Here is a 22,243-nt window from a genome sequence, read left to right as displayed (position 1 = left end):
TGGGTTTTGGAAGGTGAAGGGCGCTGGCAGCTCTGTGCCTGCCCGGCCAACTGGCCAGTCACTCCTGTGCCCTGCTCTCCTCAAGGCTTTCCTGTGCCCCACCACCTGACTCCCTACTCCGTGGTGGTGAGCTCCCCACTGCCAGGACTGCCCTGTCTTTGTTTTGATTACAACCTTATTGGCTACTTGGAAGGTCAGCTTTTACATTTTTTAAGAACCTTATTTCTCAGGTTCCTCTAGGTTTAAAAATGTTTGCCCAAGGCCTTTAGACTCTCAGGGTGGGACCTCTTCACCCACTGTTAGGCTCCCAAGGGTGCCTGCGTCACCAGTGCCCCCACTGTGATCGCCCTGTGCCCTGACCCTTGTCCCTCTGTCTTCAAGGCCTCAACTGTCCTCTTTATCATCTCTTCCCTGCCCCCCGCTGGACGGCACCCTCCGCAGGCTGGAGCAGGATTCTCTGGTTAAGTATTCTCAGCCTCCCGACTTGGTCTTCAGGTCTCAAACGTTGCTGCGCAGAACGGGGCCAGCTTTTGTCCTTGCTGCATGTGACATGGTTTTTCTGAAGAGCATCTCTCATCTCTGAGGCTGTGAGCAGGCGAGGTGGACTCCGTGCGACTCACCCCGCTGTGGTCCTGGGGGCTCCCAGGTGATGCTGGGGAGACTGGCCTGTGGTGGATCTTTGAGCCTTTTTCTGACTGCAGCCTCCTGCGCCCTGTGCCTTCCACTGGGGTCACTTGGCTCCACATGCTGCTGCTGTCCCTATCCCTCGGCATGTGGCCACCAGGGCCAAAGGTCAGCTCAGGTCGCCTGGAGCCCTGCAGGCCCTGCACAGGGATGCCGCCCTGTCCAGTGGCCTCTGGACCTCTTCACCCCCCCCCCGTTAGGCCCCCATGGGTCCCTCACTCACCAGTGTCCCCGCCTCTAAACAAACAGTGCCCCCACCATGAGCGCTTGTCCCCTGACCCTTCTCATCACTTTGTCTTCAAGCCCTGAACTGTCATATTTGTTACCGCTTCCCTGCTGGACAGTGACTGCCCCTCCCCACCCCCACCCCCCAGCATCTAAAGTGTGTGGCTTGAAGTGGGTGCTTAGCAAATGAATGACGAAACGATTGTTCTAACTGCTTGGTCTTACCCCAGACCACCTCCAGGCTTCCCCGTGCTAGTCATCGCCACCCTTGGCCCCTCGATTTCTTGCTCTAGCAACGGCGTGATCCTGACCTGTTTCCTCGGCTCTTACATCTTGCTCTCACTCTGCTGTCTTGTCATCTAACGTCTGACCTCGGATCACGGGGCTCCTGTGTCGGCTACTCCCATTGCCCCTCGCCCCCGCCCCCCACTCTTTCTGCTGCCCTTGTGGTCTTGGACATGGCTGCCGCGTCCCACGTGGCACGCCCTCCGGGCTCTTTCCTGAGCGTCTACTTGCTCTGCCACTAAATGCAGAATTCCGAAGTCTTTTCTGCAAGGTGCCTGTGGTCTGTTGCCATGCCACTGAGCTGGTGTGAGCTCTGGGCCCTGCATGCAATCCCCCTTTCTTGTTCGTCCGGAGAGGGCAAAGCAGTGTGAAGCCAGCAGAGGAGCGGGGGTTTAGTAGATGTCTCTCCGCTTTGGGAGGGGGAGACCTGGAATTCCAGCAGCTTCCCTGAGACTTCCGGGGAAAGGCAGCCCTGCCTGCCACTCACCCCCATCCCCCACCCCGGCTGGGAGAAGACAGCCTCCGCCCTTCGTTGCTTCTCCCCGTGGCGGGCTGGTGGTGCTGCAGGTGGATGCCACTCTCGGGGAGACAGGAGCAGGCACTTTACAGGCGGAAAGTGTGGGGCTCTTTGCTGCCTGGGCCTTTATCCGTGGTTCTTACTGTGGTCAACTTGGTGGGTGCTGGTGGACGGAGACTTCAGGGTACAGCTTCGCTGCCCAGAGGAGGTGGCGCAGGTCACTGAGTCAGGACGGGCTGTGGGGAGAGGGACGTTCCTGCCCCCTCCCCTTAGGGGGGCCTGCCTGAATGGCCCCAGGGCTGAGCTCCTGCCTTCTAGCTGCCCTCAGTCTCCACGAGGTACGGGGCCTGGGGCCTGTCCTGGGCTCTGTCCCCTCATGTCCCACAGGGATGTCCCCAAGCAGATGGGGCAGTTACCCTGGGCCCCTCACCTCCCTCCCCTGGCCCCCTGAGCAGCGGGCTGGTCTAGAATCGCCACTGGGCCCGCTCCCGGCCACCCGGGCCGCCACCTCCAGCCTCCACTTTCCCCTGCGGGCAGCGCCCGGGCCACCGCCATCCTCGGACTTAAGCCCACACAGTGTGGCAGGTTCTGCCGCGCCTGCGGAGGGCTGGCCGGTGCCTCACCCACAGCCCTTCCACCTCGCTGTCCTGGGCACGGGACTGCCAGCCCGCCCCCCATACCCCCTGCCAGGCCCCCAACACCGCCCCCCACCCCCACCATCCGCGTTGGACCCCCACTCCTGCCCCGCTCCCGGGCGGGGCCTCCCAGAGGGTCCTCTGGGCACGGCTACCCTGTCCCTTGGCCGGTTCCTCGGGCCGCAGTCCAGGGAGGAGGTGCCCGCGCGGAGGTGGGATGGGGACCCGCCGCCGTCCAGGCGGGGCCGGGGGGCAGGGACAAAGACCCCGGGGCCGGGCGCGGGGAGAGGGGGCTAGCGGGCGGCGGTGGCCAGGCGCCGGGAGCGGGGACGCGGGGCGCGCGGGCGGCGGAGGCCGGGGGCGCGCGGCGCGGGGCGGGGCGCCCGGGAAACGGCCCCGCGGGGGGCGCGGCGGCGCCCAGGCCCCTCCCTCGCGCGGCCCCTCCTCTTCCTCTCCCGCCCGCCCGCGGCCTCGGTCCCTGCGCGGCCTCGGCGGCCTCGGCGGCGGCGGCGGCGGCGGAGCAGCGCGGCCCCTTTAAACCGCCCGCCCCCGCGCCCGCGCCCGCGCCCGCGCCGCGTCCTCCCGGCCGCCCGCGCCGAGCCCCGCGCCCGCCCGGCCCAGCCCGCGGCCCCCGCCGCCGCCGCCGGACATGGCCGCCAACATGTACAGGGTCGGAGGTAAGGCCGCCGCCTGTCCGCCGCCGCCGCCGCCGCCTTTATGCGCCGCGGCCGGGGCCCCACCCGGACCCCCGCCGCGGGCCCCGGGTCCCCTGGACTCCCGGCCCCCGGCCCGGCCCCGCCGTCTCTGCCCCTGGCCGGCCTCGGTCCCAAACCGCCGCCCCGGGCCTCGCCATCCCTGGGGCCGCTCTGCACCCCGCGCCGCGGTCCCCGCCCGCCCCCTCCCCCGTTTCCCTCCCCCGCCCCCATCCCTTCGTCCCTATCCCCCTGCCCCCCACTCCGGTCCCCTCCCCCGCCTCCGCCCCTCCCCCACTGCAGGCCGGCCTGCCAGGCCATCCCTCCCCCCCCCCCGGCCGCCCGCACCCCTCGTCTGCACCGCACCCCGTCTCCTCCCCACTCCATCGTCTCTGAGCTGCCTGCCCTCCACCCCCACCCCGGCCCGGCCACGCTCACCGCGGCCCGAAAGGGCCCCTGGGGCCGCCCCGCTGGAGCCAGCGGGGACAGGGGCCGAGCTGGGGGGGAGGGGGCGCTGTGCCCACCTGTTGGGGGCGGCATGTGGTCTGTGAGGAGCTGTGGGGGACGCCAGCACCCTTCTGTGCGGGGGTCTGGCCGGAGCCCTGCGCCCCCAGCAGAGCGAGCACATGGTGCGGGAGGCCTCGCTGCCCTCCGGGGGGTGGGGGCTCTGGGGCGCAGGAGTGAGGAGGGCCCACGGTGTGTGGGGCTGGCTCAGATCTGGGGTGCGGGCCCGTGGTTGGACCACGTCCCGCTGGAGCTCAGGGCCACTGAGGGCTTGGGCCTGGAGTATGCTTAGGGGCTGTGTCCTGGGGGATCCCCTCTCCAGGGCCTCGCAGCCTGTGGTCACCGCAAGCGTGCTTCCAAGACACCCCAAACTTTTTGCTGCTTCCTGTTTCCCCAGGGCGGCAGGGAGGTGCTTTGCAGGGGTGTGGATGAGCCAGGTGGTCTCTGCTCGGGATGCTGAGCTGGCCGAGGCCCTGGGGGCTCCCCTCCTGGGCTATTCCTTCCCCCCTTGGGTCCCACGAAGCTCCTGGTGTTGGGTCCTCCCCACTTTGTGGGGAGGGGCTCTAGGAGACTGCACTGCTGGTTTTCCGTGGGGTTCCCACCTGGTCCGTGAATTCACAGGGAGGTGAGGTTCTGAGAGGCCCACTTGCCTGGCTTTGGTGGAGCGTGTCAGGCCTGAGAACAGCCCTGGCCTCGCTGTCCGAGTCACTTCTGTGCACGGTCTGCTCTGTTGTTGGCCAGCTGACCCCGAGGGCCAGGCCAGCCTCGTGACCTTGGGCGCACACCCCCACCTGGGCAGTGGGTAGGCAGGACACCTAGCAGCCCGTCAGGCCCTCCCCCGCCCTCTCTGGCTCACAGGTGGTCGCGGGAATGGGGGCCCGTGTCCGCTGTAGCACGGGCCCTTGGTGGACACGTGGGGAGTGGGCTGGCCTGTTCCTTTCCCACCCTTGCCTGTCCAAGCAGGGGCCAGTCAGCTGGAGGGCGGCAGGAGGGCCCCCCGGGACTGACTCGCCTCCTCCGTGCCGGCCGCCCCCAGCCTCCGCCCCCCGCCCGGGTCTCCCGCCTGCCCTGTCGACACTCCTCGCGCACCATGTCCTCTCGGACCACTTTTCTGCGTGCAGGCCCTTTCTTGCCCGGCGTGAGACCCCTCCAGTTGGCCCACCCTTCCGGCTTGCCTGGTGCCCCTGAGGTTTACCTGGGCAGAAGCACCCTGCACGTGTGGTCATCTCTGCCCTCCCAGGCTTCTGCCCTGGGGCCGTGTTGGGGTGTTGACTAAATGAATGAACGGAGGTGCCCAGCTCCCGGATGGAGACTGGAGAGGGAGGCAGTGGGGGGCTGGGGGCACTCTGCCGGCCCCTGCTGCACCTCGGCTGCCTGCCACTCAGGGTGGGACCCCCACTGTGTGCTGTCTCTGCCCCTCTCAGGCCGTGGGCACCGCAGCCTGCACTCGCGTCCCCCCTTCGACGTGTGGGCTCCGGGCCTCCTGTCTGTGCAGTCGGCCAGGGCCTGGCCGCACTCAGGCCTTCCTGTGCCTCAGACCCCCGTGTCCCCTGCGGGTCCCGGAGGCGCTCCCGGGGCCTGAGCTGGAGGGCCGCTTCCCCTTGGACTCCAGGTTGGTCCCTGCTGTTCTGTCCCCCACCTCTGGACGGGATCCCGAGGCGCTGTCCCCTGGGTCCGCAGGGCCGGTGGGCAGGGTGGGCAGGGTGTCGGCAGGTTGGCATCCTGTCCCGAGGAGCCGCCGGCTTGGAGTTGGGGGGCACCGTCAGGGCCTCTCAGGGCCCAGACGGACGGATGTGCGTCTCTCCCCGGGGCCGGGCCCCGCTAGGCAGGGTGCCCGGCCTCAGCACACCGCAGGGACAGAGCTCGGGGGAGCCATCTCCACGCGGGACGCTCCGCCAGAGCTGCTGGATCCAGCACGAAAATGTACAGGACGCCCGTTAGGTTTGCATTGCAGATAAAGCATGTCTCAGCGTCCGTGTGTCCCAAATGCCGCACGGCGGGACACACTAGAAAGTGGTCCGCGGCGCCCAGCCTCTCCCGGGTGTCCTGCGTCCTACCTGGCAGGCTGTCGCGAGGCCCTGCCAGGGCGTCTGGGCGGGGCAAAGGCACGGCCGCAGCTTCATGCCAACTGACCGGCTGGGTGGAGTGGGTCAGCCTGGGAGGGACCGGGCCTGGTTCTTCCCCAGGAAGTGGCCTGGCCTGGACAGAAGGCCTCTTGGGTGGTGGGTGGCGGAGCGAGGCCTGGATGCTGGTGGCGGGGTCAGGGTCTGTGCCCCGCCACGGGGGTGGGGGGGGGGTCTGTGCTCTGCAGGAGGGTGGCGGGTGCCCGTCCAGGGTGGCCCTGAGCCGTAGATGCCTCCTTCTGCCTCTCCGTGAAGGCAGAGCTGATCCGTCAGGCTCCGGGACAGATGGAAGCCCAGAGCCACGGGCGCCTCGGTCACTGGGCGGGGGGCAGCTGTGGCCGTCTGCCCTGTTTTCTCTCCTTTTTTGCTCGTAGTCCCGCGTTAACACCTATCCTCCTGGATAGCTCGACTTTTAAAAGGTGACAGGAACCCCCCGCCCTCTGGGCAGCTTAACGGTGTCCCTGTCGCCCCTGCTGATCTTTTCTCGTCTGTATTCTGCCCTCTTGTCGGAAACGGTTTTGTGGTTGGTTGTTTACCTTTTTACGAGGTAAGACGTTGCCAATCGGGAAAGCTGCGCACACTTCGGGGGCAGCAGGGACAGGCTGGGGACTGTGGCGAGGGGAGTGGCAGCCTTGGGCTCTGGGCCAGAAGCGGGTGGACTACTGTCACACGCACACGCGCGCGTGCACATGTGCACACATGCCCTGCAGCCTGCCCCCTTGTTGGGGATCTTCTGGGGCCTTCACTTTCCTCTGAGAGGAAAATGCAGTCTGGGGTTGTAGCCTGGGGTTAATTGGCGAGGAGCTGTGGCTCAGGGATGTCTGATGCAGGCCCTGGGTTGGGGCCGGTCCGGGTGGCGGGAGCCCTCCGGTCAGCGGTGGCCTTGCTGGGCACCTGGGTGTGTGGGCGTAGGTGCTGGACTTGCCAGGGCTGAGGGGGGCTTGGTCGAGTTTGGCACAGGGCCCCCTTCTGGGGCAGAAGTTGGGGTCACTGTATGGATTTGGGGGCTGCCCTGAGGCCCTGGTCCAGGTCCCACCTGCGACTCGCCAGCCCGCCTTCTCTCGAGTCTGGTGTTGTGCGCTGTCCTCTGCCTCGTGCCTCTGCGCCCCCAGCACCCCCGCCCATCTGTCCTCGGGGAGCAGGTGGGCTGGAGCCTGATGGCAGCAGGGCCGCTTCCCTGGGTCTCCAGGGACCCCGCGTGGACGGAGGAGGCTGCTGGCGCCGTGTCCCGCTGGGCTGTCGGGGTGACTTCAGGGCGTGGGGCCTGGGGAGGGCCCTGCAGCCCCCTGGCCCCTCCGGGCCATGATCGTGGGCAGCCTGAGGAGACAACTCTCCTGGCAGCAGCTCTGCTCGTCGCCCCCGCTTCAAGTTGCAGGATCGACTCCCAGCACCTTGGAGGTCCGTCATCTGGTCCTGCCCCCAGCTGGCCCGTCACAGGCCCGGGTCCCTCTGGGTTACCCCCGGCTGGATGTGGGGGTGAGGGGTGCAGTGAGCCTGGGGGGAGTCCCTGCCCGGCACCCCGGGCGGCAGGCCTGCTGCCTCCCACCATCCATATGGTGGGTGTCCAGGTGGCTCCCTGGGCTCCCAGGGGTCTGTCGTGGATGTCGGGCAGGGGCGGCTCCTTGGGCTACAGGTGGGGCGGCCCTTGGGGAGGGGGAGGCCTCATTCTGTGTGAGGGGACCGGGGTCGGCACAGGGCCGCCGGGGGTGGCGGGGGGGGGGGGCGTGCTCTAGCGGGCACTGTGTGAGCTCAGGCCTGCGGGTCTGTGTGTGGGTCAGCGTGAGCACTGCAGGGCCTTTACTGGGATCCAGGTGGGAACAGTTCTGCTCCTTCATCCAGAGAGAGCTGGGGGTGTCTGAGCTCAGGCCTGGTGCCCGGCCCAACCCCCTGTCACCTGTCACCTCCATCCTCCGTCCATCTGCCCTCTGGAGGGAGGCCTCCAGGCAGGGCCTGGCCTCCGTCCAGGGGGTGTGTGCACGGGAGGTCTGGCCAGAGAGAGGGTGTGGCCAGCACAGGGCGCGAGCGGGGTGTGCGTGCTGGGCCCCAGGCCTGTGAGGTTTGGCGAGTGAGCGTGGAGGTGGGCCTGGGGGTCGGGGTCGGGCTCCCGCAGACTTCCAGCTCCACGGGCTGAGCCTCCGCACGTCCCCCCGCAGGGTCTGCGGGCCCAGGGCTGGTGGGATCCTGTCCCTGAGGTGCTGATGACCCGGCCCTCCGGGGGTCACGCCGCCTTCCTGGGTGGGGGGGGCCTCCCTTTGTACCTCCCCCCACCCCCACCACGTTGCTCCTGGCTGCTTGCGTTTGTAAGGCCGCGGATCCCTCAGGGTAATGCTGACCAGCGGAGCCGCGAGTGAGCGGTCCCCCCGCCTGAGGACTGCCGTTGGAGGTTCTTGTGTTTCAGTGGGCCCAGCGATGCCCTGAGGTGCGTCCAGGGTTCCTCAGCGCCGGCAGGCTGCAGCCGTGAGCCGGTGGTGTGATATGAGCTAGGCACGCACCTGTCAGTCTCCGAGCCGGGCGCAGAGAGCAGGTGCTGTGCTGATCCCTGAAGGAAACCTGGCCTGAGGCTGCAGGAGCCTGACCCTGGCCCTGGCCCTAGCCCTGGCCCTGACCCTGACCCTGACCTCGCCCTGGGCCAGTGGGTCAGCTCTGGAGAATTCAGCGTTAGTGGTGACTTCAGAAACGCGATTACTGTGGCTAGGGGATTTTTAATGTCGAAAGCTACGTCTGCCGAAGTACACTTTTATGCACCCTTTGTTGTTTAGCTCTTTGATTTGGACAGGTGTGTGGTCTCAACAGGCTGGGGGGGAGCCTGGCGGTCAGATGGCTGGCATGACCTGCCGGTTTCTCTCTTGCTTTGTGGTCAGCCTGCCACACCCAGCCCGGCCCGCAGCCCCGAGGGGACCCTATCGCTCCCGACGCCCCCGACAGGGTGTCACACAGTGTGTCCAGGGCTCGCCCAGGTGTGGGGAGCGCCTTCCTCTGCCTGCAGAGTCGGATCTGTTGAATGGACATGTCGTGGTGGATTCAGCAGCTGTGGGACGTCGGGTCTGGAGGCCCCAGCCCGGAGGCTGGTCAACAGCAGAGGCAGCTTCTTGCAGTTCTGGAGGCTGCAGGTCCCTGGATGCGGTCCAGGCTGCCCCCTGCAGACCTGATGTCTCAGGAGAGCCCACTTCCTGGCAGGGAGCTCCGGGGGTCTCTGAGAGGACGAACCCCACTCCTGGAGCTCACCGTCAGCCCTTCCCAGAGGTCCTGCCTCCAGATAGCTGGCTTCAGGGTTGGGATTTCAGCATGACGTTTGAAGGGCACGTTCGCATCACTGCAGAGTCATTTCCAGCTTCTGGTGACTGCGTGCTCCGCTCTGCTGTGCGTGTCATTTGTTGTGGTGAGAGTCCCGGGCCCTCCACACCCTGGCCAGCTGGGTCTCGTCGGGCCAGCGGCTCTGTCGAGGGTCTGGCAGGCGAGCAGGGCGCCTCCAGTCTCCCTGGACCGAGGCGTGAGGCATCTTTCCACCTGTTGACTTGCCCCCTAGTGTCTGGACAGGTGTCTGCACGGGCCCTCTGCCTGGTTTCTGAGACTGGGAAGAAGCTTGCTGCTGAGTCGTGAGGCTTTGTTTTATGCGGTATATGTTAGTTCTTTACTAGATATGCGTTGTGCAAATTTTCTCCTTTATAATTTACATGTTTTGTGTATAAAATCTGCCAACCCTGAGATCACAAAGATCTTGTCCTGTGTTCTCGAGGAGTGTTTATAGTTCCGGGCTTTACTTGTGAGTGTGCGACATGTTTTGAGCTCACTTGTGTGTGTGGTGGAGCCGAAGGTCCGCAGCTTATTCCTCTTTGAGCGTGAGTGTCCTGTGACCCGTCTCCACCTGCTAGCATTCTGACCTCCGATCTGGGGCTGTCCAGTCACAGCTGCTTGCCCCCCACACCGTGTGGGTTCCTGTAACTTCACAGCAGGCCTGGGCTAGGCGGGACGTCTCTGACTCGTCCTTTTCCTTTCAGCTGCACTTGAAGCTCGCGAGGACTGAGTTCCCCCAGTGGGGGTCAAACCCTGGGCAGTGACAGCGCTGCGTGCTAACCAGTGGGCGGCCAGGAAGTCCCTGACTTTGAGCTGCTTCCAAATTATTTCATCTGTTCTGCTGTCTTGGATGTCCCATGTAAAGTAGGATTGTCTTACTCACTTTCCTACAGAAAAAACTGGAGTTTTGCTTGGGATTACGTTGAAACTGTGGCTGATGTCGGTTTGGGGGAAGGCTGGCATCTCTTCCAGGACTGGCCCCTCCTGCAGGGCCTGGCAAGCTGTGGCCCGCTGACTGTTCTCCTCTGACTCACGAGCTGAGAATGGGTCCTACGTTTTTAAATGGTTGAGGGAAAAAAAATGAAAAGAATACTTTAGGACAAGTGAAAATTCCATGAAATTCAAATCTCAGTGCCTATAAATAAAGTCGAGTTGGAGCGAGCCGCGCGGCTGTGTTTGCCGCGTCCTCGGGCTGCTGTGGGGCTTTGACGGAGTCGAGCGGCGGACGGTGAGGTCGTCTGCCCGCGTGCCTGCCTGCCCGCCCGCCCGCGGGGCTGTCGCTGATCACACCCCCATGTCGTAATGTCAGTGTCCCAGAGAGTGGAGCGCTGGGCTCGGGCGGGTCCTCGCGGTGTGTGTGTGCGGGGACAGCGTGCGCGGGGACAGCGTGCGCGCGGGGACAGCGTGCGTGCGGGGACAGCGTGCGCGCCGGGACAGCGTGCGCGCCGGGACAGCGTGCGCGCGGGGACAGCGTGTGCGCCGGGACAGCGTGTGCGCCGGGACAGCGTGCGTGGGGACAGCTGCGGACCTTCCAGCTCAGAGAGGGCCTGTCACAGCTGATCCTCCTCACAAGCCCATGAAGACGACACACAGGGGTCTCCGCAGAACCTTGGCCAGGCAGGAAAAGCCAGTTCCTGGCTGTGATGTCCCTGCCGCATGCTGGCGGGCGGCTTCTCAGGCTGAGGGCCCACAGCCCCGGGGTCAGGAGCCTGGCTCTGTGACGTCTGCCTGCAAGCACAGCGAAGATACTCAGAGAAGCTGGGAAAAGAGCCTGGTGCCAGCGGACGCCCGCTCTGCTGGGACGCTGGGTCCACCCGGTTGGGCTCAGGGCGGCCAGGGGTCGTTGTCTGGGGGTGTCCGCCAGGGTGCTTTGGGACAGGTCAGCGCTGGATCTGAGCCCTCCCTGCCCACCCACAGCGCCGAGGGCAGCGGCCAGCCCCTGTTCTCACCCGTGTGTCCGTCCCCTCCTGCCCTCGGCGGCTCAAGGGCCCCCGGGTCTCAGGCCAGCAGACTTGGGCCGACCCTCACCACCAGCCGTCCTGGCCCCCGGCTTGCAGACAGCAGACCGTCTGACCTCTCGGCCTCCACATGCACGCGAGCGGCTGGTGGGACAAGCCGCTCCGTGTGTGCGCGCGCACACGCGTGTGTCACACACATGTGCCTCTTCCTGCCATTGGCTCTGCTTCCCCGGAGAACCCTGGTGGTGACAGAGCTGTTAGAGGGGATGGGTCGACAGAGTGGGGCGTGGCTGGACACCCGGGCAAAGTGTGTGAACACGCCGGGCCGCTGCTCAGCAGGCGCTTTGTGCAGAACGTGGAGTCTCCCGCTTCACCCAGCCTGTGTGTCCGCCGTGCACCGCGTCTGCCTCGTGGACTCAGCCGTCTGTGAATCGTATCCCGAGCGGAGGCTGCATTTCTTGGCTTGCCCTGCCCAGAGCGAGAGGAATGGCTCTCAGCCATTTCAAACGCGGACGCTTTTGGACGTTAGCTTTGCTGCACCTTTGGTGACGGTCCTCTATGAATTCATCTGAAAAGGACGTAAAACGGCACTCACTGCAAATCTGTGCGTTCGTTTTGGTGACAGCCGATGTCTGAATCACCAGCTGCCCTGTGTAGGCTCCTCCTGTCGGAAGGTGAGATATGGGACCCGCATTCGGACCCACATTTGCAGCGGGTGTGTTTTCTGAGCTCAGGCTGCGGTGCCGGGCGGTGGAGGTGTCCAGGTTTCAGAAGCTGCTCCGCTGCCCACCTCTGAGGCGCGTCCCCTGCTGTGGCCCTGCCCGGCCGTGGGTTTGGTGCTTTGCCGACAGATTCTGAGAACCCGGCAGAGCTGCACTCGAGCCTCAGCTTAGAATCCTTAGAGCAGACCACAGCAGCAGAGGAGAAAGGTTACAGATCCCGCCGTCTCTTCAGGGTTGGAGACGGTGTGACCACGTGCACCTCGGCATCCGGGGTGTCCCTCCCAGCTGGTCATGTAGCCAGGGCTGGCCTGGGGCCTGCCGGGCTGACCCTTCGCTGCACAGACGCTGAAGGGAAAGGTCAGAGACGAAGCTCAGCACGTCTGACACGAATGTACTCGGTTCAGCTTTCATGCTGGCAGACGGACACTGGTGTCTGGGTGCTTCCTGTGTGGAGAGATGCATGGGCCGGTGTTAACAGGAGCATGGCCCTGGGTTTTCATGATGAAGCACATGAACTTTGAGCCCTGCTTAAATGAACTGTGCGCCCCTCCCAACAGAATTTCTTAGTATACCAGTATTTTATCACAAAAAGTGTATTCAATTATTTTATTTTAGATTTCATTGGCAAAATGTTTGTGGAAATGTATCCTGTAAATAAATAACCTAAAGTGGTATCTTTGGTTTCACTTCCTGTCCTTCGAGGCCTGCAGTCTTTACTGTCAGGCTCTGTGCCGGAAAAAGTTGATGGTCTGTGTTCTAATGATACTTCATACGTTACTACTTACTTAGACTTTGTTGGTTTTTCTCACTAGTGTTTTGTAGCTTTCAGCACACAGATCTTCGCACAGGACTTTTGATCTTTAAGGATTCGTAGATTGTTACATTGATACCTCAGTGCTGAAGTATTGAGTGGTACTTAGTTTTTTTCATTTGTTAACTTGCTGACCCTTGGCTGCCGCCCATGGGCCCTCTGGCTGTGGCGAGCAGGGCTCCTCCATGCACTTCATGGCCTCACGGTGTGGCTGGTGCAGAGCGCAGGCTCAGTCCTCGTGGCCTGCGGGCTTAGTCGCTCCGAGGCCTGTGCCGTCCTCCCGGACCGAGGGTGGACCCTGCGTCCCCTGCGTTGGCCGGCAGATCCTGAACCACTGGACTGCCAGGGGGGTCCTGTAGGTGGCGCTTCTGATGGACTTGCATCCTGTGAGCTCGCGAAACCCTCCCCCGGGAGCTGCTTGCTTTTAAGCAGAGAAAGCGGGTTTCTGGAGCAGGCCGGCCTGGCCTGGCCTGGCCGCGGGCGGCTGAGGTCCCGCCAGCAGGCCCCGCCCTCTCAGTGCCCGCAGCTGTTCGGGCGACTGGGAATTGCTCTGTGGACAGCCACGTTGTCTGCACAGAGATGTCTCTCTCTTCCTTTCCAAGCTGCATGCCTCTCGTGTGTTTGCTCTTTCTGCTTGTGGAGCCAGCCGGGTCCCGTGGGTGAGCAGCAGGGCACGGCGGGCGCCCAGTCCCGGCTCCGGCTCCATCAGAAAAGGTGGCGTCACTGTAGATTTTGGAGAAGCCTGCTAGCAGGTGCGGATGTTCCCTGGACTCCTGCTCTGCGTCTGAGTTTTATCAGGAGCTGTTCACGTGTCGTCGGCTGAGGTGGCTGTGCGGCTTTTCGGCTTTTCGTCCTTACTCCGCCGCTGTGACCCCCGAGCCGGGGATGTGGCCTCATCCAGGCTGCCGGCCTGGCCATGCAGAGGTTGCGCCCTGGGGTGGGGGGCTCCACGCTGTGGTCCCCGCAGTGCCGGTGGCGGTGTCCGGGCCTCCTGAGCCCCAGGCCTCTCCTCCAGTGCTGCGGGGGGAGAGTGGAGCTGTGGTCAGTCTTCCCTCTGCATTTGGTGGTGGGGGCAGGTTCTCTTTTCTTTCTGTCTCTGTGAAGCTGTTGACTTCTGAATTCAGGGCCTTTGTGGGTGTCCCTGCAGCCCCCCACCCCCCGTGGCAGCTCAGGGTCAGGCCGCTGGGCCCACCCCTCTCCTGTCCCACCTCTGTGCCCACCTTGAAGCCTGCCCTTGGGAGTGCAGGGCCCTCGGAGTGTGGCCCCTGCCCCTCCACCGGCCCCCCATCCAGGGAGCTGGACGCTTCCCCGGACACATGGCGCCCATCTGTCCCTCCGCTGGGGGTGGGTGGGCTGTTTCCAGTTCCTGACATGTAGGAGCAATTCTTTCAGGTTTAATTTGCTTTTTATCTGGTTTCTTAGAGTGAAAGCTTAGATGGTTGATCTGAGGCCTCTTTGTAAAAACGGCTTTACTGAGTAAATCTATGTGTGATAAAGCCCGCCCACCACACGGCCAGCCTGCCCTGGCCCGTCAGCCCGGACGGGCACACCCGTCCTGTGACCCCTCTGGGGTGCTGTCAGGGGTCACCTGGGCCACGTGTGAGCCTCAGCAGAGTCCCGCCGGGGCAGGCAGGCGCCTGTGCCTGCGGGGCTGGCGATGGCCCACGGCTGGGCTGGCAGCCGGTGGTCTGGTGGCTGTCCTGGGTTTCCCCGGGCAGGCCCCTCTGCTCCCACTGCGGGCCTCCCTACGCCCACCCCGGGGCTTTAGGAAAACGAACTTCTGTGAGGGGAGTTTGCATTGACCTGAGGCCTGGGATCCCACTCCCCTGGGTGCCGGGCCTCCTCCCGCCCCCGTGGGAATCCAGGGCCCGGTCCAGCGCGTCTTTACAGGGAAGGTGGTGGGTTGCCAGGGCCAGGGCTGGTGTGCATGGGAGTGGGGGTGGGGTCTGGCAGCCCCTCCCTGTGCTGATGTCTGTGGGGGCCCCACCCATCCGGCCCAGGTGCCGCCCCCACTGTGAAGATGTCCCAGGGGGGTGGGCTGTGGACCCCCACCTGGAGCAGCGACTCTGCCTCAGCTTATCGCCCCCCCCCCCCGCCCCCCCACCACAGCGAGGACCCTCGGGTGGGTGGGTGGGGGACTCCACACAGCTGACATGCTCCCCCCCCCACTGCGAGGACCCTCGGGTGGGTGGGTGGGGGACTCCGCACAGCTGACATGCCCCCCCCCACTGCGAGGACCCTCGGGTGGGTGGGTGGGGGACTCCGCACAGCTGACATGCCCCCCCCCACTGCGAGGACCCTCGGGTGGGTGGGTGGGGGACTCCGCACAGCTGACATGCTCCCCCCCCCACAGCGAGGACCCTCGGGTGAGTGGGTGGGGGACTCCACACAGCTGACATGCTCCCCCCCCACTGCGAGGACCCTCCGGTGGGTGGGTGGGGGTTTCCGCACAGCTGACGTGCTCCCCCCCCACTGCGAGGACCCTCGCGTGGGTGGGTGGGGGGCTCCGCACAGCTGACCTGCTCTCCCCCAACCCCTCCCACTGCAGACTACGTCTACTTCGAGAACTCTTCCAGCAACCCGTACCTGATCCGGAGGATCGAGGAGCTCAACAAGGTAGCGTGTGCCTGTCCCTGCGGGCGTCCTCCCTGGAGCCCATTCCTCGGGGTCCCCGCTGGCCTGGCCGAGGTGGGGATGTGGTGGGCAGAAAAGGTGTGCGTCGGACGCCCCTGACCGAGGAGTGAGAGTGAAGGACGCCCCTGCCCGTCTCCCTGCCCGCCCCACACCGGCGGTGTCCTGAGCCATTCCAGCCCCCGGGGCTGCGGTGGGCGCGGCCTCCAGGAGGGGGAGGGGCCTGTCCCTGCAGAACGCCCCGCCCCACGAGCCCCCCCCCCCCCCACCTCTCCTGCCGGCCGCCAGGATGGCCGCACGGGCGGGGCCGCTGGGGGGCCCGCCGAGTGCGCCGCCTCCTCGGCCACCGTGGGGCTCAGTCCGTGGCCCTCGGGCCTGCTGCTTCTCCCTCCCGGGTTCCCCAGGGGTGGCTGCAGCCCCCTCCCTGGAGCAGCTCTCCGGGAAGCGCCAGGTCGCCCGTGCAGGCGAGGGGCCGCCACGCCAGGCAGGTCAGGGCGCCCACCCCCCCAAGGATCAGACTTGGCCGCAGCTGCACCCCAGCCCCACGACCACACTCGCCGGGACAAGGCGTGGGCGGGAGGTCGGGGGCCCCCGGAGTCCCAGCCCAAGCCTGGATGCAGTGAGCCGGCTCTCCCGGACGGCCTCAGGCCGGGGCTGGGGTCTGGCCGGGACGTGCAGTGGGGCAACCTCACTTTTGGCGCCTGGGCCCGGGGTGCCCCCCCTGCACCCTGCTCCCTGCCTGCTGGAGCCAGAGGGCGAGAGGGCACCTGTGTGCCTGCTGCTGCGATGGGAGCAGGCGGTCAGCCCACGCTGGGGGTGTGGCTTGGGGCCAGGTCTCTGCCCCCAGCACCTCCTTGGCTGGTGGGGCTGCCGCAGCCAGGGCCTCAGGGCAGCTGTGCTGCCCTCTCTCCGGCTGTGGCCTCCGCAGCCACGAGGCAGGCGGACCCCGGGGGCTCTGCGGGTGAGGTGGGGGGAAGGCTGCTCCCAGGAGCCAGGGCGCACAGCCGTCTGCCACGGGGTGGCTGGTCCTCAGCTCCATGCCCTGCCCGCCTCCCCGCCGTGGGGCATGGGGCTCGGTCCCGGCTGGAGAGGCGGTCGCAGCCCAGGCAAGTGCGGCTCAGGCAGGGGCTGCAGACTGGTTAGCCAGAGGGCTCTCCCCAACAGTGGCCGGGACCCCAGCAGCCTTGAGCACATGGGGAGTTGGAGAAGGGTGATCTCTGGGGTCAGACCTGAGCCGCTGTCCCAGGGAAATGCCTACTCTTGGCCAGAGGCCTGGTGGGCGGGAAGATGTAAGGGTAGCTTCCTCCTGAGGCTTGTCACGACGACTGGGGACAGGGCTGATGCAGGCGCAGCTGACGAGGGAGACAGGCCAGGCGCACCAGGCGCCCTCAGGGGCACGGCAGCTGCTGCGGTTGGTGGGGCCAGGAGACTTGGTGAGAAGCAACCCCTGGAAGGTATCGCGGAAACTGGGATGAGATCACAGAGAGAGAAATCAGCCAAGGGGAGGCTTCTCTAGAGGCCCAGCGGCCAGCCAGCAGGGGTCAGAAGGACAGGGGTCTCACGGAGGGACAGGCGGAGAAGTGACCGGGGAAGCGCTCCCCCACCCCACCTGCCCCCACGGCCTTCCTCCCAGAGCTGCAGGCCCGTCCAGCCCCAGGACAGCGGATGCCCCAATGGAAGGGCGCCCTGCAGGCTGCTGACCCGTCTCCATGCCATCCCCCTGGAGCGGCCTGGGGTGGTGCGGGGTCCCGGCAGGTGGAGCAGACGCTGGAGTGAACTGTGACGGGTGGGAGGGAAGTGGGGCATGTGGCAGGCAGGATTGTCCCCACACTTTACAGCTTCTCCATAAAGGAGAGCAAGTGGACAGTGAGCTTTCTTTAAGAAAAGCGCAGCTGCTGTCGTCCCGTGGGTTGGGGTCTGTGTCTCTACAGGGCCGCCCCTTCCCCTCTGCCTCCTGCGAAGCCCTGACCCTGCAAACCCTCCTTGAGCTGCGCCTGCCACCCCCTCCCCTGGCCCTCCCGGGACTCGGGGCTTTCATGAGCTTGCAAAGGGATTGTTGTGTTTTCTCCTTAGAAGTTTGGGTTTTATTGCATCTGCCTTGCTTTCTTGGAGAGTTAAGTGTCTACGCCGCTGGAGAAGACTCAGTTTTGAAAGGACAGGGAAAGGCCTGCTGTGGGGGTAGAGGGGGCAGACCCTCGGGACAGGGGTGTGGGGGTTGGACAGGAGGGGCCACAGAGGACCGGCGGGCTCCCCCCTGGGAATTAGGAGGCAGGTTTCAGAGTGAGGTCGGAGCGTGGGTGTGGGAATCTCCGCGAAGCCCAGCAAGGAGGACAAGTAGGTGCCGCCGAGCCCGACAGGACGTGCCCTGCGCCATGCTGTTGTCCTTGGTGGAAGACCCCGCAGGGCACCTGCTCCTGGGCAGGGCCCCCCAGCCTGCGGTGCACACAGCTGGTGTGAAGCTGGGGGGCACGCTGTGACCTGCCAGCTCCCCGGGGGCACTTTGGCAACGGGGCCCTGAAGACTTGAGCCCGGGTGCTCCATGGTTGTCCTCTTGGCTCTGTCCTGTTGAGGTGCCGGATCGTCTCTGTCTGTCAAAGGCCCCTCCTTCCCAGCTCAGCGGATGACCTCCAGACTGTTTCTAGGGGTGGCTTTTTGGTCTGGGAAGCGCAGCTCGCAAAACTCGGGATGCCCGAGTCCTGCAGACAGCGTCCCGACGGGCCGTGCTCGCACACTCAGGACGGGCACACCACCTGCAAACATTCTGAACCTTAGTTTTCCCTGGAGACATCTTGGTTCCCGTCACATCCCTCGTAGGCCGGAGGAAGGCTGTGTGCTCTCCGAAGTCCTTGTGGTGACCTCGTAAAGCAGCAGAGGCAGTAACAGTTAATGTAAAACTTCCTAAGACTGTGTCTTGAAAGATTCCTGGTCTAATGGAGTTGAATAACTAGAAGTTAAATGGTTTGTATAAAGACAGTTTAGTCTAATGTGACAAATGCTGCCATATTTTAAATTCTGTGAAGAGTAAGATTGTGATACAGTCCTTGTATTATTGTTGAAAACGTTGTAAACGTTTGTTAGTTTAAAAAAAAAAGCCTCCTTCGTGTGAGGTGAGCATCTCTGGTTTCGCTGCGTCCCAGCTGCCGCTTGGTCGGCGCCTCGTGGGCCTTGGCAGCCTGATTGTCCTGGCCACGGCAGCCGTTCCTGCCCGGACACCCGCGTCCCTCAAGGCTCGGGCTCTGTTCATGGGGTGGCAAGGACCAACACCCCGTCCTCAGTCGTGCCCGTCTGGTGCCCGCATGCAGGGGTGCGGGTGGGTTTAGGTCTGCTGTGCGTCCCCCCCCTGCCCCGGCCGGGGCGCCCCATCCCTTAGCTGTGGGCGTGGGCTCCGCGTGCATGGCCCCTCCTACTGCCCGAGGTCCTGCATGGGGACACCCCTGCGAGGGCGCTCAGAGCCCGCCTTGCTGTTGCAGACGGCCAGTGGGAACGTGGAGGCCAAGGTGGTGTGCTTCTACCGGCGCCGCGACATCTCCAGCAGCCTCATCGCCCTGGCCGACAAGCACGCCAGTGAGTCCGCTGCCCGTGCCGCCCTGGCCCCCGGAGGGCCCGCTGCTCCCGTTCCGGGGCCTTCAGCTGGGGGCGGGGGTGCTGTCCATGTCCTCGGGTGGACCGTCCCTTGCACAGTGTAGGGGTCACAGGCCTGGGGCAGGCCACGCAGGGTGGGTGCCGGGCTGGTCGTAAGGGAGCAGCCGGTCGTTTGCTGGCCTGGTCCTGCCTCCGGTGGGGGCGGGCCCCAGCTGTGGGCTCTGGCCCGCATGCATGCGTGTGCGCTGTTTATCAACAGCGTTCTCGTGGCACAAGCCTCTGTCCAGTGCTGTGACCAGCGGGGCAGGGTGGGGTTCAGGTCCCCTGGGCCCCCCGAGAGCCTGTGCCCACTGGCCCGGTACTGCCTGTGGCCTCCGGGTGCTGAGCAGAGGACCCGGGTCCTGGGGGCACAGGGTTAGTGGGCCGGGCCTGTTCGCCCTGGCCCGACGGTCAGGGCCCCGAGGCAGGGCGTAGGTGATGGCACGCTATCTCCCATGTCTGTGCCCAGCCCTGAGTGTCCACAGCCCTGGCCCTCCGTGCACGGTGGTGGCCATACCCACACAGGCGCTCCTGCTCTCACGCCCCAGGGGGGCTTGGCCAGGAGTTAGGTCATGAGACCTGCGGGGAGTGGGTCCCACTGAAGGCGGGAGCTGGCGGGGGTGGGGAGGCCCCCGCACCCAGTTCAGGGCAGGGCCTCCATTTCGCAGGGCTGGGCTGAGGGGACATCGGTCCACCCTGATGCCTGGGACCCAGCCCGGCGCCAGGGGAGTGGGAAGGACACTCGGAGGCCCTTCTGGCAGGAGGGATGTGGGCTGGGTGGGCGCCTACTGCGTGGTCGGATACACTGCTAGAGCTGCTTCTGGGCCCGGAGCCCAAGGCACAAACTCACGCCCCGCTCTGCTAGCACAGATGCCCTGGTCCCAGGGGCCTCCCCAGAGCAGGAACGCCCTCCCACAAGTGTGTGGGCCTCCGGCAGAGCTGTCCTGAGAGTGGACCTCGCCTGAGGAGCCATGGGCACGGGACAGGTCCTTCCAGGAACCCCAGAGCGAGTGCAGGGTTCAGGGGAACCTGTGGGGTGTGTGGGGTGAAGCCCCGGCTCTGAGCCCAAGGCCGGGCCTCGCTGGATCCTGGAGGCAGGGGTTTTGGCCCCAGGGGCCATGTGCCCCTGGGTTCCTTGACGCTGGACACTGCAGCCCGCTCACATCTGCAGGTCCTCGGGGAGTGGGCTCTGGAGCCATGCAGAGACTCCTGGTCTCCTGGGGGTGGGAGGAAAGGCTGGCTGCAGCCCCGGCCGCCCCTTGTCAGCGTGGCTCCTTGCTGCTCCTTGCATTGCTGATGGTGGGAGCCCTGGTGGGCCAGGGTCAGAATGGGGAGGGCAAGGTCTGCGGCCATGACACGGGCCCTGTCTCTGGCCCTGGCTCCTTGCTGCTCTGCCAGGCCAGCGGGGCCGCCCCTGGATGGCATGAGCGTGATCAGTGTGGGTTGGGGGCCATGTCTGAGCGCGGGTGATGCCCTCGTGTGGGGCTGCCCTGGGGCCCCCAGGGATGGGCAGGGCATGACACAGCCTACAGTGTGGGTGCCCAGGTCCCTGTGGCCCCCGCCCAGACAGCCACAGCCCAGCCGCCTCCCTAGCTGCCCACCCCCTGGCCCCACCGGCTGCCCTGAGCTGTGGACGTGTTGGGGGCGGGGTGGGTCTCTGCGCGGCTGCCACAGGGGGGCAGCAGAGGGCCGCAGGCTGCACGGGGCCAAGCCTGCTCCATGCAGCCTCCCGCGGGCCTGCCCCGTGCAGCCTCCTGCAGGCCTGCGGGCCTGCCCCGTGCAGCCTCCCGCGGGCCTGCCCCATGCAGCCTGCAGCCTCCCGCGGGCCTGCCCCGTGCAGCCTGCAGCCTCCCGCGGGCCTGCCCCGTGCAGCCTCCTGCAGGCCTGCGGGCCTGCCCCGTGCAGCCTCCCGCGGGCCTGTTCCGTGCAGCCTCTTGTGGGCCTCGGAGTGGAGGGTAGTCTGGCTTCGGGCTTGGCTTTCCCCGCCCCCCTCTGCACAGCCCCCGACCACCGCTGCCTTCAGGGGCACCCCGGCCCCAGGCCTACCTGTGCTGAGTCCACATCCTGGAGGCCCCCGGCTGCTCCCCACATGCCACACTTCTGGGCTCTCCCCGTGGGCACAAGTGTCCCAGCCTTGGGGGGGGCAGCCGAGGACCCCAGGCGGGAAGCCTGTACCACTGATCTGGCTTGGGGACCCATCCCACCCCCGCCCAGCCCCCCAGGCCCACTTCTCGGGAAGGTCTGGCTCCCTCCGACTTTGCCGGGACAGGCTGGTCTGTGTGACGGAGGAGGGCCCGGCTGCCCAGACTGGTCTGGGGTCTGCTCGGAGGCATGGGCGGCGTGGGCATGGGGGTGGGCAGGGCCGAGGTCAGCTAGGTGGGACATCCTCTGGCTCCGGCCGGGTCCACCTTGCCCCCAGCCTCGCCCCCGCAGCCAGGCCGGGCGCTGCGGCTGACCCGCCGTCTGGGCGCTGTCTGTCTGTTGTATAGCGCTGTCAGTCTGCTATAAAACCGGATCGGGGGCCGACACCGGCGAGGAAGGTAAGAGCCGCCCTCGCAGGAGGGTCCCGGCGCCTGTGCGCCGGGCTGCATGCCCACCCCTGCTCGCCCGCGGCGAGGTGGGCCCACGGAGGCCCTGCAGCTTGGCCCTGAGGGGGTTCCGGTGCAGGGAGGGCTCGGGGCATGGCCGTGGGGTCTTTGCCCTCCGGCCCTGGACGTGCAGCAGCGGCCGCCTTGTCTCCCCCGTCTCCCCCCGGCCAGCTCAGGACACGTCTTCCTTCCTGATCAGACACCCAGGCTGAGGACTTCTGGGGCGGCTAGGCTAGAACCAGTGCTGCCCAAGCGCCTGCCGGGGCCCCGTGGGGGCGGGGCCTGGGCCACCAGTGGGTGGGTCTGTTCGGTGGCCTGAGCACGTGTCCTCTGTGTCCTTCAGGAGAAATAGAGGAGGAGATGGAGAACCCGGAGATGGTGGACCTGCCCGAGAAGCTCAAGCACCAGCTGCGGCATCGGGAGTTGTTTCTGTCTAGACAGCTGGAGTCCCTGCCCGCCACACACATCAGGTACCGCAGGCCTGGGGCAGGGAGCATTCACATCAGGTGCCGCAGGCCTGGGTGGGCACGGGGGACTCCCTGCCTCCCCTGACACACGCCCTCCTGTGTCCTGCCTTGCAGAGGGAAGTGCAGCGTCACTTTGCTGAATGAGACCGAGTCCCTCAAGTCCTACCTGGAGCGGGAGGTGAGGCTCCCCTGCCCCCCGAGGGGCACAACTTGTCTGGCCTGGGGTGGGGAGGCCCGTGGCGGCTGCCGGAGTGCCGTCTGGGCTTCCCCAGCTAGGCGGGTGCCCACCCAGCCACACTGGCTGCCGTGTCCCAGCCACACTGTGACGACCCAGCACTGCCGGCCGGGAGACTGCAAGTGTCTTGAGTTTATGAAACAGGAGTTCTCAGTGCCACTGGGGCCAGGGGACCAACCTCTTCCCGTGGGTGGACGGGCCTCGCGGTGATGCCCGAGCTCCTCACCCTGTGGCCGCTGTCCCTCTAGCCG

General features: G+C 65.9%; 1 protein-coding gene across 7 annotated transcripts in view; it reads left to right on the top strand.

Moving 5' to 3' along the window:
• The first annotated feature begins 2,822 nt into the window (after positions 1–2,822).
• MTA1 (metastasis associated 1) overlaps positions 2,823–22,243 on the top strand; it is a 33,113-nt gene continuing 13,692 nt past the window's right edge. The window contains exons 1-6 of one of the 7 annotated variants that reach the window (XM_070477690.1): positions 2,826–3,023; positions 14,999–15,066; positions 18,552–18,645; positions 21,192–21,242; positions 21,634–21,760; positions 21,872–21,935. In XM_070477690.1, coding sequence (XP_070333791.1) covers positions 2,996–3,023; positions 14,999–15,066; positions 18,552–18,645; positions 21,192–21,242; positions 21,634–21,760; positions 21,872–21,935 — 432 coding nt within the window. In that variant the 5' untranslated portion in view covers positions 2,826–2,995. Of the gene's footprint in view, positions 3,024–14,998; positions 15,067–18,551; positions 18,646–21,191; positions 21,243–21,633; positions 21,761–21,871; positions 21,936–22,243 lie in introns of all 7 variants that reach the window. The other 6 variants (XM_070477692.1, XM_070477691.1, XM_070477696.1 and 3 more) reach the window with 6 other exon arrangements.

The sequence above is a fragment of the Odocoileus virginianus genome, chromosome 16 (assembly GCF_023699985.2).
Source record: "Odocoileus virginianus isolate 20LAN1187 ecotype Illinois chromosome 16, Ovbor_1.2, whole genome shotgun sequence".
In the NCBI taxonomy this organism is placed as follows: domain Eukaryota; kingdom Metazoa; phylum Chordata; class Mammalia; order Artiodactyla; family Cervidae; genus Odocoileus; species Odocoileus virginianus.
This window is presented reverse-complemented; position numbering and strand designations above follow the sequence as displayed.